Source organism: Morus notabilis, unplaced genomic scaffold (assembly GCF_000414095.1).
Source record: "Morus notabilis unplaced genomic scaffold, ASM41409v2 Scaffold611, whole genome shotgun sequence".
NCBI classification, from domain to species: Eukaryota; Viridiplantae; Streptophyta; class Magnoliopsida; order Rosales; family Moraceae; genus Morus; species Morus notabilis.
The window spans coordinates 9,894-26,245 of NW_010359585.1; the positions used below are offsets into that span (position 1 = coordinate 9,894).

The 16,352-nt window shown below is 34.7% G+C and overlaps 2 protein-coding genes across 2 annotated transcripts; both read right to left on the reverse strand.

Moving 5' to 3' along the window:
- Nucleotides 1–4,737: 4,737 nt before the first annotated feature.
- On the reverse strand, nt 4,738–6,025 carry LOC21392644 (36.4 kDa proline-rich protein). The gene has a single exon (XM_010094814.2). The coding sequence runs from the start codon at nt 5,902–5,904 to the stop codon at nt 5,065–5,067; it is 840 nt and encodes a 279-aa protein (XP_010093116.1). The 5' UTR covers nt 5,905–6,025; the 3' UTR covers nt 4,738–5,064.
- A 7,146-nt stretch (nt 6,026–13,171) lies between these two features.
- LOC21392645 (pollen-specific leucine-rich repeat extensin-like protein 2) lies at nt 13,172–15,614 on the reverse strand. The gene is made up of 3 exons (XM_024163422.1): nt 15,439–15,614; nt 14,657–15,304; nt 13,172–13,418 (listed from the first exon to the last, which is right to left on the reverse strand). Exons 1-3 carry the CDS (start codon nt 15,524–15,526, stop codon nt 13,387–13,389), a joined length of 768 nt encoding a protein of 255 aa, XP_024019190.1. The 5' UTR covers nt 15,527–15,614; the 3' UTR covers nt 13,172–13,386.
- Between the last annotated feature and the right edge of the window lie 738 nt (nt 15,615–16,352).

Here is a 16,352-nt window from a genome sequence, read left to right on the forward strand (position 1 = left end):
CAGATTCTTAAGAACGGTCCTCCGATGAAAATCATGTTTCCCCATTTAACTTTCACGAGCACATGCATATCCATCGCAAACACAGCTCAAACAGGGATTTTATACCATACGAATCATATTGACAGTCAGCAATATGGTCTCAAAACTCAACTTCACTTGCTTGAACCTCTTTTTTTTTTTTTTTTCCTATTTCTTTTAGGGTAACCTTTATATGGTTCATGACAGTTCTGGCTCATAATATTTATTGCATGGGTCTGCGAAGGGATAGCTTCCTTTTTGAACCAGTTTAGTAAAAAGTGGGCCTAATCCTTGGGGATGCAGCAATATGTTAAGAAATTATTCCATTGAACGTATTCTCCCTTGGATCCATGAATAAATTCATTGTGGGGAGTGTTAAGTATTCTACAGTTTGCCTATCCAAAAAAAAAAAAAAACGACGTTCTCAATGGCAATTCATGAGGTATGAGATGGCCCATTTCGAGTCTTGCCAGGAATTCAAGTCTAGAAACTGGAACCGCAATGGATTGTGTTATATGGATTCTATGACTTACATTTATTATCCTTTAACCAGTCAAAATATATATATATATATATATATATTTTAATTGTCATGTAGGCGTTGATTTGTCGTACTAGTTTCATGTCTAGACACTATAGGCTTGAATTAGTTTACTTAATATAAATGTGAGAGCTATTTTTAGTTATGAATGGGAAAGTGAGAGATGCTCCCCGTCTTCATTTAGTTAGGTCCCATTTTTCGTTTTGGTAAATTAAAAACAAAAAATGGGGCCTAAAACAATGCCAGGGCCGCCATCGGCCATTGGGGTCTGGCCGACAGGCAAGAATTGATGTTGGCGTCGGGTCCAGTGTCGAGGTGGTTGGGACTATCGTCGGGGTCAGGACGACGTGCTGGGGCTACCTTTAGAACAAGTGGCATCACGACATGTTTTCCAATAGGTGAAGTAACGCCTTCAGAAACTCCATTAATCATCACTAGAAGTACAAATCTCTCTCTTGTGGCACCGTGAGAGCTGCACAATCGAGCTCTGTGCAGTGATGGTGCCTCCTTTCGACAAGGTGGTGCGGCTCTGCGTTTGCAGCACCTCAAGGTCCTCAAGAGACAAATTGCTGTAAGTTAAGACCCGTAGGGGAATCCAAGCTCCACACGGCTACGACGAAGATTCGCTTGAAGAAGTCAAGTTCCTTCTTGTTGTGGTGAAGATTTACCAGAGAAGCTGAGCTCCTCATGGAGAAAGCAACGCAATGAGTGGAGAGCTGTGGTCACCTCTGGCATTAGATCTGGGGAGGGAGATTGGGGAACCACCGCCCTTGCCATATGAGATTGTCTTCATTGCAGCGCAGGAGAGTCACTGACGAGTGACCGTCATTTCCTATCTGTAGTGAGTGTTGAAGCAGAAAGAGGGAGGATACGAAATAATAGGGAGGAAGAAAGAACAAAGATAAATGAGGGGGATTAGCAAAAAAAAAAGATAAAAAGAGGGGGAAGAGAGTGAGAATATCGAAATCAATACTCAACTCATATCAGAAATAAAATGTCTAATGTTAGAAATTAATCATTATTGCAAAAATAAAATATTTAAATCTGTCAGATAAAACATACCTACAAATTGGTCTAAAAATAAAATAATAAAACATTGTAACATACACTAAAAACAGTCAATTATATCTTGACAAATGTAGAATATATACAATTTCTCAAAATATATACAAATAAAAGTTGATTTCGTTTGATTTGGTTTTTTTTAAAAGTTAAATCATAAACGAAACCAACTTAATTGGTTTTTTATAAATGCAAACCAAATCAAACTGAGTTTGATTTGGTCTAACCTGTTTTATTGGTTAAGGCCTCGTTCGTTTCGATGATTCGAGTTTAGAATTTGAGTTGAGATGTGATTGTATGTGAGAGCTTTTTACTGTAGCAAAAAAGGTTTTTTTTTAAAGTTAAATCATAAACTAAACCAACTTAATTGGTTTTTTAAAAATGCAAACCAAATCAAACTGAGTTTGATTTGGTCTAACCTGTTTTATTGGTTTAGATTGTTTGATGCACATCTCCTATTTCGTGCCTCGGTCACATGCTACTGAATCCTCACAAGCCACCGCCCCTCGTCGAGCCTGCCCACATCGTCCATCTTGAGTCCGTAACATCTTTTATTAATTTTGTTGGATGATTTTGGTTTTATGTTTATGAAACAATGAATGATGGAAAATTACGTTTGTGTTCTGAAAATGTGTAAATTTGTCATTTTGAGCAAGTTTGGTGAAATTTAATACGTTTTCCTTAATCCAATAGGATTGGATTGGATAGGTCATGTTTATTTCACCGATTCAAGTTTTGATATAGTAAAAGGCTCTCAGAAATAGTTATATCTAACTTTTTTGCTACAGTAAAAAGCTCTCAGATAAAGTCACATCTTAATTTAAATTAAAAACTCGAATCAGTGAATTAAACGGGCCTTAAATTATCGTAATTCGATGGATTTAATTGGCTGAATTTTAAATGATTTTTTGTTAGATGACGGAGACTAATATATATATATATATATATATATATATATTTATTGGATTTCCAATCTTAGTGTGAGTAATACTTTTATGCAATATTCTCACCCAATGGTTAACGCGCTACCGTAGTCGTTCATGGCCCAGTAGATTTGCGTAACTTTAATTTCAATTTAATTAGTTACAATTGTTTCGTTGCTATATTATGAAGACAAATCCACGCTATAATTGGGTACTGGAGTAATGTTATAGGGCACCGGTGATGTTATCATCTATTAATAATAAGTGGATTTTACATTGTGGAATTCACTCACAGATAAGGCTCATTAATTATCTTCTATTAGTGATAGTGTTTAATACTGACTGTGGCATTTCTTGTATATTATAAACCGCATACTGCAAGTCCAACTTGACGAGCACATCTTAATTACTTTTCCACGTCATGTGTAGTTTAATTTCAACCTGTTTGGATTCTGAGTTCTACTCTTAAAACAAATTCATCGATCATAGTAATAGTACGACATTCCACAAAATAATAAATGGAAAATGAGTGATTATCATTTGGACAGATGAAAATACTCGAGCAACTAGTTATTCGTTACTCATTTTCTTTCTAGGTTTCCTTCAAGGACGGTTGCGTAACAAGTGGATAGTGTTCGCTGGAAGCCTCCAACGTCAATATATTTTATTATCAACTTAATAAATTAATTTCAAAATATAAAGCTTTTATACTACAACAGATTGCTTAAAACGATTCCCGTTCTTCCATCAAATATTTGGCTGCTTTTTTTTTTCCAAATACTCGAATTCAAATATCTGTCCCACATTCATTTCCATCTTGCAAATAATTCATATGCTATCTTGGTAAATTTTTTAAACTATACCCTTCTTTTCCATGTCTTCTTGTTACTTTCTCGTCCAGTACTTTTGTTTTACCTTCTTGTGAAATATATACACAAATTGTTTTTAGATTATATAACTACAACTCGCCCTTTTTGAGCAAAAATAAAAATAAAAAATCCTAGAACCCGCCCTTTTTCTTTTATCCATCTTACATTAATAACTCAACCTAGGTAGTTTTAGTCAAGTTTCATTCGTGGTGGGTAGTCAAATAATAAGTATGACTGATAATAATTTATCTTTTAAAGCATTGGATGATTCTTTTACCATTTGAAGCGTTAATTTACCTACTAAAATATCAAGGGTCTCCTCTCAAGACCCATCATCATAATCCCCTTCTTGTGAGTATTTACATCGCCCTTCTAGATACAGTATTTTATTAGGGATTTCTTGAGGCACGTGGGTTATCACATGACTTTAAACTTCATATATATATGTGTGTGCGTGTGAAAAAATATCCTCATATGATATACCAGACAATCGTTAATAAAAGAGAAAAAAGAGCCAAAAGCGTGAATAATTGCTTTATAGCTTATTTAGCATAAATTATTATCCATTTGGGTTATTATTATTATTATTATTATTCTGGCACTCGTCAACTCCTAATATTCCATTATGTGATATATACTTTCACTAATAAATGATCATATATGCTGTTGATATTCACTTACAGAGGTGCTGGCCTCTTTTGACCCCCACACACAATTGCAGATTTTAATGATTTTGTCACTCCAAATTTTGCAAGCGTTTACCCATTAATTTTTGGTGTGCTTTTGATAATTTTTTCAAAGTGTGTTGCTATTAAATTCCTATCACTACCATGTGTAGAATTGAGCTCATATATGTCTTTTTTTTTGTGATCTTTTCGTGTCAATTTTAAGATCTTGACATCTTAATTAATTATAATGACTTTTTAATTAACTTGATATGAAATTTTAATTGAAATGATATTACATTATTAAAAAGACGTGGAAAAGAACACGAATAAAAAGATATAAAAGTTGATTCTCCCAATATATATCTACATCGAAGTATATATACCTACACATATATTTCTACAATTTCTTTTTTTTTTTTTTTCAAAGAAAAATGATTATAGGTTAATATTATGTACGTGTAATAGTGGTCGATATGATGGCGTTGATACAGGTAGCTAACTTTATTCCTAATTAGAGAATCGACAAAGGAATGCAGTCAAAATAATTCAGACAGATATTCACGTGCCATACAGAGAAGAAAGAGAACGATCTACCCAGCGTTAGCCAAAATCACTTACGTAATAATTTAGTCTCGAAAAGTGAGCTATACGTTAAGGTGAAAAATACAGTTGCAAACAAGGAAAACATGTTGACGTACAATATTTCAATTACAGAGGCACTGATTTCCCAAAGCATACCGATCCGATCGATATTCAGTGAGATATTGTTGTGACATTAATATTCATAAACCTCAGAAAAACATAAACAAAACGATCCAAGAAATTATGCAGCTTATTTAGTCCTTTCTACCACAAGCTTGTATTATTCTTCTTCGATCATGACACACAAGTTATTAACACGTCCTAATTGATAAAAGCCACTAATTGATAAACTTTTTTTTTGTTTAATATCCAACCAAGTTGTGTAAGTACGTTACTCATTCCTATGCGGGACACTGGAACCCTGGCGGAGCAGTCTTACCACAGTCAACGATAAGCTGAAGAGCAATGGGAAGGATAATATTGATGTTGAGAAGCTTAGCTTTAATGGTGGTGCAGAGGCAGAGCGCGGCGTCCAAGCCCACCAGTCCCTGCAGCACCGGACAGCAGGTGTCCTTGGCGCTGCTGCCGATCCCGATGTGGATGAGGCCGCCGAGAACATCCACGCATGCGCCGAGTTTCAGCGTGTCGATGGGACACGTCCGCGGCGGCGGCGGCGGCGACGGCGACGGCGGCGGCGGTGGGCACGGTGTCTCGCTTGGTGGACTAGGTTTAGGTACCACCGGCGCTGGCGTACTTGGCGGAGGCTTAACCACCGGTGGAGTCGGCACGTACGGAGGAGGTGTCACGACCGGTGGTTTGGGAGTGTACGGTGGTGGCGTCACGACTGGCGGTTTTGGGACGTACGGTGGTGGTGTCACGACCGGTGGTTTTGGAATGTACGGTGGTGGTGTTACGACTGGCGGTTTTGGGGTGTAGGGAGGTGGTTTGGGATGTTGTGGAGGGTGTACGACAGGGGGTTTAGGTATGTAAGGAGGGTGGACGATGGGCGGTTTGGGGACGTAAGGCGGAGAGGGCTTGACGGCGGGGGGCTTGGGGGGTTTGACATGGGGAGGGTGTTTGGGGGGCTGAGGGTGGAATGGGGGCTTCACTTTGGGGGGATGTTTGGGTGGGAATTTGGGAGGGTATTGAGGAGGAGGACAGTAGGAGTTAGCTAGAGAAGTGAGCAATGCACCTAAGTTCAAGAGGAGGACAAATGTTGTCACTAGTGCGTACTTCCCCATTGTGTGGCTCAAGAATTAATCCACACCACCCTTCGATGGAGAGAAGAGTTGAGCTAGTGAGTATGTTGTTGAGACCTCATGTCTTGGGATGACCTTTTTATAGATACAGAAATGCATGAGTCTAAGTGGCAATCAAGATTCATGCATTTAAGTGTTATATTTGTACAATAAATTTAAATTAATTGATGATCTTTGTGTTTTGAAAAAATAAAAATAAATAAAAAAAATAAAAAAACGAAATCTCGGTGTAACAATCCATAGTGTGTACAAACCATTGTCCATACTCCCGTGGCAGTACTGCTCAATTCAATAATGGCGGTTTGTCTTTGTTGGTAGTATTAAAATCTTTCTTTTATTAAAGATTGTCGTTAATAATTGACTTAAGGGACACCGCGTCTACTCCTCTCTCTCTCACGTTCTCTTAACATAAGAGTCAATTTCTCTTAAAATTGGGGTGGACAATTACACAACTTGCGAGTAATATGGGCACTACAAAATAAATTATTTTTAGGCTTTAGCAAGTATTTTCTCCATCTTGGACAAGACAATCGAAGAAACGCGGTTTTCGATTGATAAGATTTTTAACATGTAGCGGCTGTTGAGCCCGTGATAGGGGTAAAGAGGTCTAAAACCCTTACATGTGAAGCTTTCACTAGCATAATATAAAATCTTTTTTTAATTTTTTAAGGAAATAAATAATCTTTATATATATATATGTATATAGATCACTCTACAAGGTGACAAAGATTGATCCCCTAAAGATTCTTTTTTTTTTCTCCTTTCAATTATCTTGTAAAGATAAAGAGAAAAATCCGTGAAAAATGACTAGTCAATCATTTTCTTCTCTCTAGTGTAACTAGAGTGTCGGTCACACAAATTTTTTTAAATTTTTAATCAGATATTACCGAGCATATTGCTTGTTCTACTTATGTTTTGCCACATGCGCTCTCATGCATAAGCTAGCTCCACGTACTGAAGTGGTTCCTTATGTGGGGGCAGACGCATATTAATACATATGTATTCATATTCAAGCTAGGAAAACTAACGATCAAACACTTATCCTCTATGGCGAATATGTATATTTCAGATGGACCACCCACGAACCTCACAAGATCATCACTGCAATCTTAATACAATATTTAATTAAGGTCACTTACAATTTGAGTATGCAATGCGGTGCAGCTTCCTGTGGCAAAGGAAAGAAGGTCATTTTTGCAAAGATTTTTTTTTTTTTAATGAGTATATATATCCTTTTTGTCGTGTTTCTCCTTCTTTTCAAGCCGAAACTCATGAAGATGATATATGTTAAGCATATATATATATATATATATATATATATATAAACACATAATAAATACACGCACAAAAAAACATGTAGGAACTTTCCTTATATCTGCATATATAGAATTTCATATATACATATAGTACAGCAACTAAGGAGCTAATAGTTAACTGCTGCACATGCCAATATATAGTACTTAAATATCTTTTATTTTTTTGGAAATACTAAAGTAATACTTGCTAATAGAATAGAAATTAAAACTTGTTACATTATAATTACATTAGAATATGAAAATTTAATAATTCAGTTCTGAATCCTACTACTAATTGAGTACTTTCAAACGTACCGAAAGGTCAGAATTTGTAGATTTCTCTATCTAGGAAACTGTATTAATTTCTAAGGCATCGTTCATTTCATTGATTCGAGTTTTCAGTTCTAAGTTTTTATAGTTAAAAGCTCTCAGAAAATGTCACATTTAACTTTTTATGCTACAATTAAAAACTCTTAAAAAATGTCACATCTCAACTCAAATTGCAAACTCGAATCTGCGAAGCGAACGAGGCCTAAGTTTTTTTTTATTCTTTTTGAGTTTAATCTAGCTCTAAGTCTTCTTAAATATTTAATGATTATATGCAGCCTTTCAACTCCTTAACTTTGTTGTCTTCCTGCTGAAATTTGATCACTTAGTTCCAAAAAAAATATACAGACAGCCTTCGTCTGTTCGCCGTGGTCGTCGGATATACATGAATATATGCCATACATGTGTACGTTCTCATATATATGTGTTTTTGCCCGTGTATATGCACATCTATCTACATCGTGTATACATGCATAAATCTGCCACACACACACACACATGATGTATCTGAGAAACCGGTGGTTAATTTTATATGCAATTTCCGCATGCGGCCAATATACGTGTGCCAATCCCAATTTTAGAAACTGTATTCATCAAACAAGTGTAAATACATCGGGCCCCCCATTTTAAAAAGAAGATTGATTAGCCATATGTTATCGTAGAAAACATATATATCTGTCGTTATAAGCACGTCAAAAATGACATTATGCTGTAATTTTAGCATTCTTAGAACATCTTCACACACACACAAAAAAAAAAAAAAAAAAAAAAAAAAAAAGACCACAGCTGGTGAAGTGACATATTATATGGTTTTGGAATTTGTACATCCTCAGAGTAAAGCTGAGACGTCCCTACACAATTTGTTTCTGTATAGAAAAGATTAATTTGAAAGTAACTTATCAAATTCCCTTCAATCCTCACCACACATTTCTGATAAAATTTTCCACCCAAATCGCTATAATACAATACACTAATAATAAATCTTTGTCCGACCAGGTAAACCAGAGGTGGTAATTTGGATATTGCATGTGACCATCACGCAACTCGAACTGGACATCTTTGTTTCAATTTAAGAAAGATAGAGTATGTCGGCTGTCCCCACACATTTTGTTTTTGATTTAAAGATCCATTTGAAGTCACAAAATTCCTTCGGCCTTTATTATTTTCAGGTGTTTACACATTTGGAAATAATCCACATAACAAAGCTGTTCAATAATATTCTTAGTATAAGTTCCCTAGCTAGATAAAGTAAAAGCTCTCCCTACGTACTTCCGTGCCTTAAAATTTAGTAGTGTGGGATTCTTTAAATAATTACAGTAAACTAAAAGATCTAGTTAAATAAATTAAAGATACTATTGGCCGCTATACAGGCAAGGCAAATTCTAATGGTTCGCGGTACGTATGGTATATAGTCAATTTACTTGTAGTCACGATAATTTTTCTATTTAAGAGCTTGTTTGGTTAGAGGGAAAAGAGAAGGAAAGATGTTAAATTTCTTGTTTGATTACAGCCCTCCAACTTTGTACGTCAATTGATCTACTCTTCATCTCTCCAGTTTTATATTAGTAGTTTTTGGATAAAACATCGAAATAGAATAAACAGAATCTACAAACTGGTCCTCCATATAAGAGCTCTAAGGAGGAGGTAATACTACCATCATAAATTTTAAAATAGTTAGTTAACGGGAAACAATTCATACTCTATTGCTTGCCCGGTTTCCCTTGTCCGCTAGATTCATCAATTATGATTGATTCTTTTCTTGACTACAAAACTACAATACATTTACCGCGTGGTAACTCTTGGGTGTGTTTTGCAAAAGAGACCCGTTTTAGCTTTATTTTATTACTGTACTAATTTTTGAAAACATGAATGAAATTTTTTTTTTTTTGGGAGATTTTCTAATAATGCTATAAAAATATAACACTACTTTATTTTCGTCATTAATTTTAAATTTATGTATTATTAATATTCTGATAGAATATTTTTTTTATATTATTCGATCAAAATTTTTTCCTGGCAAAATATTTTTTCATTAATTTTAAATTTATGTATTATTAATATTCTGATAGAATATTTTTTATATTATTCGATCAAAATTTTTTCCTGGCAAAATATTTTTATATTTTACTTGAATACTCTTTAATAGCATAAATACTATATGATGATAAAAAGCAATGGTTATTCTTTTAATTTTCTCAAATTCTTTTAAGGGTTTGGTTAAGTTAAAAAAAAAAAAAAAAAAAAAGAGAAAATAATAAGTAGAGCACGTTTTGTAAAAAGGTAATCTTTGTCTGCAGTTGACTCCACTTGCCAAATTTTGTCACGCCCCGGGACAGGGGTCAGTGACGTGGAGGCTCGATTAGAAGTTAAACATGATTAAGAATAAAATATTAAAAAAATTTCCAAACGAGCCCCACATTTTATTGAAATTAAATTACAAGAACATCTCAAGAGGCTAAAACTCCCGCCTCTAACACTGTTCAGGGCTACACCCACAGGATCTATCCACATGATCTTTCAGTATTGTACATACATGACACGTGTAAATAACATTACAAACATCAACCACAGTCTAGATATCCAAATATCAGAGTTTACAGAATTTATAAATTCATACATTCGTACACCAGGAGGATGAACACAATCCTCTCTTAATCGGGTGGTAGCAACTCAGCTACTCTGCACTGCTCCTAGAGTCGCTTAGGAGGAGTTTAACATTTATAAAACAATAAAACGTGAGCGAAAGGCCCAGTAGGATATATTTTATAATAACTTCATAATTAAATAAATAAATGGGTAAGCAAGTAAATAAATAAATAATGAATAAATAAGACATTCAGTTCCAACACAACAGCCGGAACCTCACGTCCTTTTCTCAAAGGAAATATAACTGAAAATCTCCATATTACAGGCATCAGCAAGTAATTTATACTATAATAAATTACTTACACAACCACGTGCACAAGTCTAATCACCCCCGGGCCGGGTTTTGGGTTCTGCCCCCAAGGATACACTCTCCACATCATCATATTTAGGCCATCAGCCGGTTTACCGATTCACAAGATCTCTTGTCTTAAGAAATCATTCATTAAACTAATTTATAAAACAGTTCATTATACTTCCAACAGCTAAAATCAAGCTATTGTTTTTAAACATGCTTTCGCAAACATTCCCTTTCTTTAAAACATTTGCAATGCCAAAACTCTTTGAAAACAGGCTCACAAAGAAAGGGATAAGAAATCCTACCTCACAAGAACCAAACCTGGCTAACGTTACACTATTCCGGCTTTCGCTTCCTCAAAGCCTCTCAATCTGAGTCCTCAGCTAGCACTGATACAAAACAACACTTTAGGATCCAATTCTCATTCATAAAGTAATTCAATCTTAATTATATAATTTGATTTCCTATTAGTGTGTCATAATTCAATTACTGGTTTCACAACCCATTTCATGTTTCAAATTATCATTCCAAGAATTTTTAATCTCAAAACATGGATTTAAGAAGCTGATTCATTCACTCTAGGTCCCCAAATGAAGCTAATTTGGGTCCTCCTTGAAAACTGAGGTCAAAACAGGGTTTTTCGACAAAACAGGGTAAAACCCGTGTACACCGGTCGACCGGTGACAGCGCAGTGCAACACCACCGGTCGACCGGTGGTGTGCAATTCGGTCAACCGCATAGGTCGACCGGTGGACTTAATGCAGTCCGGTCGACCGCATAGGTCGACCTGTGAAGAACGGCAGGGCGGACAAAACCCGCGGAATCAACCCAAAAACCTGCAAATCTGAGTCCAAATAGAGATATCTCAAAGGGAAACCACTATATTCGGGTTCTAGGTACTGAATCAAGTCCAAAGAACCCAAGATCTCCAATTCCTACCATGGTTTTGCTCAAAATCCGTTTTGAACCAAAATAGGTTTTCTAATATACAAAATCTGAGATTCAATAGAGGGTTTTTTCAGAAATCTTACCTCAAATCCTTCTCTTGACGTTGAAAACTTATTTAAATCCTTCCGTGGTTCAAGATCCGGTTGATTTGAGACAAAAATGGAAGAGAGGGAGTGAGAGTTAGAGAACGAGAGAGTGAGAGTGAGAGAACGAGAGAGTGAGAGTGAGAGAACGAGAGAGTGAGAGTGAGAGAGAGAGTATGCACGGGAAGGAAAGAAAGGAAAGAAAAGGAAAAGGAAAGAAAAAGAAAAAAGAAAAAGAAAAGAAACGACAAGTGTCTAATATTTAAAATGACAGTCCAGAAATGTGTCCATACACACTTCTAGGTAAAAATGTAAATACTAAGAATATTTAAATACCTTAGAATTATTCAACTTTACACATCAAAAATATTTATTAATCAATAACCAATTAATTAAACTAGATTAAGCACGCTAATAAATCTTAATTACTTTAATTAATCTCATTTAACTCTTCGGGGTGTTACAAATTTACAGACAAATTTTCATGTGAACTAGAAATATTACGACATGAAAAACACATTATTAGTATGGATTTTGTTTTAAGCTGTAATCGGGATTCTATTTAGTTTGCAGGTTTTTTTTCCCTACTTTTTATATGATTTTAATTAGATGTAACCTTTTAAAAAATACATTATAAAAAGCCCCAGAATAAAGAAAGAAACTGTAATGATATTATTAATATGAGAGATTTTTTTAGTACGTTCGATATGTTATATTTTTTTTACCGTTAAATCTGTGTATTTTTTAATTTTTATGTAATTTTATACAGATTCGACAGATTCAAAATTTAAACTATTAGTATATTATACTAATGTACCGGACAAAGTTCCTTGTAGTTCATCCGGCTTGGGCTGTTCAGCGCTATTTATCCCTTGTTAGCTCAAACGGAATCATTATTTATTTTTGACAAATAAAAAGAAACACATCATAATTCCGTTATGTGGAGACAACCAAATTGACAAAAGCCACTCAATCCAATGACCAAGTGGATTTTTCCCAGGATGATGTGACCTTAAAATACTTTAACGAATAAAAACAAAGAAAAAATGTAAGAACTTTTTAATGTAGAAAAACTCGAATTCTAAACTCAAATCAGCGAAGTGAATAATGTCTTAAAATATTTACAATTTATTTCAACAACTCGTTGGATTTATTGAGATAAAGAATCAGCGAAGTGAATAATGTCCTAAAATATTTACAATTTATTTCAACAACTCGTTGGATTTATTGAGATAAAATATTTTGATCAAAAAGATGTTTTTTATAATTTGGGAGTTTTTTTAGTAGACCTGCTCTACTCTATTAATAGTATTAATTTTTAATCATTAAATCATGTTAAAATTATATTAAATTAAAAAAATATATATAATAGATAATTTTTTATATAAATCTGACGATTGAAAAGAAAAAATTATTAATAATTCATTTTTTTTTTCATATCAAAAGAGCTCCCTTATAATTTAGACAAAACACAAAAATATCAAGGTCATATTTTTTTCTTGAAAGAAAATATCTAGAGAGTACCTAAAAAGGTTTGGTACATATGCGCGCAAGAGGCATATTCCTTGTTAATAAAGGGAAAGAAATAAGAAGAGAAGTTAGTCACTGCAATAATTAATTCTATAGCCAAAACCGCAATTATATTAGTTGTTGCCTTTTAAGCAGTGTATTGTAATACAATGATTGTAAAGTACTCGTGTTTGAGAGAGACAGAGAGACCGTATATTGCTTTAGTATTTGCCACTCCAACTTCAAGCCCAAAAATGACAATAATATAGAAAACTAATGTCAGTTTGTATAATGAGAAAATCTTTTCTCTCGTTTCCTTTTCTTTTTTCCGCTCTAAATCGGGAATTGTCTTTGGCCTTCTTTAGTTGTAGATGAAAAGGCATCCATCAAAACCTGCCATAGAATGTATGATATTGTGAAATCGTTAGAATATTGGACTTGAAAGAGAAAAAGTTTCAATGAGTGATCAAGTGGCGAAGGATAAAATAATAAAAGAAAACCCCCACTTCCAAAGAAAAAATTAATAGCGAAGGAAATGTGGAGATTGGATATATATATATATATATATATCCTCATTTTATTTTTTGTTGAATGTAGGACCAAGCGTATAAAAATTTGTACTTCATTGTCCCCTAAAGGATACTACGTGTATGAATTTTCCTAATATTTACTTCTTTTGCTGGGGGACCTATATATTTGGTATACAGCCAACTTAAACTAGATTTATTTATTTTTGGGTAAATTTAATCTAGAAGGCTAGGACTGACTGAACCCCACCTATATATTTGGGTAAAATATTAGTAAAGTTTGTGTATGTTGTTAATTAAGATTTTCTCAGCTCCTATAAATGTGTTTTTTAATGCTTTGAATTCTGAAATGTACGAAATGTTGAGATGTAAAATTAGAGAGACAAAGTAGAAGTGAGAAGAGATTTAGAAAGAAAGAGAGAGAAGAAACCATGAGGGAGAAATAATATAAAACTCTTATTCAATTATACTTATTAATAGAGTTTGAATTATGGTTATAAGTATAATTTAATGGTAATTTTATACCTGACACTATAAGTTATAAGTGAAGAGATTAATCTCCCGATCCTCAAATTCAAAAAGAAAAAAAAAAAAAGGGGGGGAAAAAATAGAGTCTAAATTGTCAGTCAATTTATAGGCTAATTAAATAATTAAAACAGGAAACTAAATACATCAAATCAAATGCATAACGTGAGAAAACTTTCCGAAATCAAAGTAAGGAAAAATCAATCCTAAATTATTTTCTACACTTGTAGTGGTGTATAAAATAGAAAAGAAAATTTTGTCCAGAATCAGCTAGAGACAGTACAAGTGTACAACTTGTCGATAACTTCCAGAAGTGGGTAAATGTGTCCATTTGCTTGGATATCATGAACAAGTTTCTCTACCACGTCTACATAACATAAACGGCCCATAACAATTTAGTATTACAGAAGCTACAAACAAAATTTTCACCATACAATAATATGCCATTTTCTACACAATTCCAACCTGTTCTAAATATTACTATCATTTTCGTTTTGGGAATCTAAAATTTCAAAAAACGAGGTACAAAATGTAATTGGAATTATGCATAATGCATAATTTGTGCATGGCCAAACTTACTTGGATCGTCCGTGACAAGCATGGCAGTCCCTGCAAAATCACAAGTCCCTCCCGCGCGCTTTTTATTCTGGAAGTAGCTGTTGAATGCGTAGGAAGCATGGGCCAGCAATGTATTGGGCTGGTAGCAGGGCCCATTGGGCTGAATCGGCTTGCAGTCTGCTCCTGTCGCACAAGCATAGTCCACGGCCTCTTGCATGATGGAGTCCGGCACTGTGGGCTTCGCAACACACCAAACTGCAAACTGTGGCCTTTTGTGCTCAGGTGGTGACCCACCAGCTCCACGTGGCGGCGGCGGTGGGGGGTAGAGTTGTGGTGGGCTTTTATGCTCTGGTGGTGGCCCACCAGGTGGTGGTGGGCTTGGAGAATGGTTTGGTGGGCTGGGCCAAGGAGTGAGAGGAGAGTATGCGGATGGTGGTGGTTCTGGTTTTGCATGGCTTGAAGTTGGAGGAGTTGAAGGTGGGTAGACAAAAAATGGAGGAGAGTTTTGAGGAGAGAGAGAATCAAAAGGTGGCAGTGAGAAAGGAGAGCTTAACTCTAATGGCTGCTCAATGGAGAGGTGATTTTCCTTTTCTATTCCTATATTGTAACTTCTAACTAGCTTTTTATGGTGTTGTTGGGTATTGAATATCTCTGCATGTTTTCTTGCATCTGCACCACAAGAAAGATAAAATAAAATAAAATAAACAATAACAAAAAGTTTGGAAGAGTTTTTCAAGTGTGTAGCTTAGCAATTATGATGAAGAACTGAAAAAAAAAAAAAAAAATTTAAAAATCTTACTTACCACATTGAAGGAACAGAATGGTTGATGAGATTGTAATGTAGAAAAACCAAAATGTTGTGCAATAATATTGTTGTCTTCTTGACTCCATTCTGTATTGGGTGCTTGAGAGTAGATGTGGATTTTCACAATTAGGAATTAACACTAAAGAAGAAGAGGGGCATCAACTACTGAAACTAAAGGAGATTCCTTTTTCAATTATATTATTATTGCACTTCAAACATTGTAAAAAATATGTGGGGTTTATTTAATATGGAGAGGATAAAGACTTGAGAGAGAGAGAGGTGGGTAAGTGATTTATTTTTATTTTTATTTGTTGCCTGTGGGGAATATATTCTTGCTTGTTAGAAGAGAAATAAGGAAATTCTTTGTTTTCTTCACTTTTGTTTTGCTTGATATCTACTCAAAGAGACACTCCTCTTCCCACTTTCTCCCATTGCAGCTTCTCTATCTTTGATTTGTAACTGAATTTTCCAAAACCTTACTGATAACACTTCCTTAGAACAGTGAAGAAATTACCATGTTAGACTCTATCCAATAAACGGATTGCTTTACAAGACAAAATGAATAACATATATGCAAAATTGTTAGGTGATTTAGCACTTGGCCTCCTAAAATATTGTTATTTGCCAGCCTTTTATATTGCGCAATTGGCAATGTTTATCTTTCTGTTTAATCTCTGAATGTTCATACCAAAATGTGTAGTGTTCTTTCTAGAAAACAAATACTTAAGACATATATGCATCATGTAGTCCTATTTTTGGGAAGAAAAATTTGGATCTTATGATAAGAATTTCTAATTCGTATGCTATGATAATGGTGTACCTAGAATTTTATGGGTTGAGTTTTGGTTTTGGAATTTTGTAATGACATATTCCATGTGTTCTCTGCTTCTTTATCATTATTGCTTCCCTTTG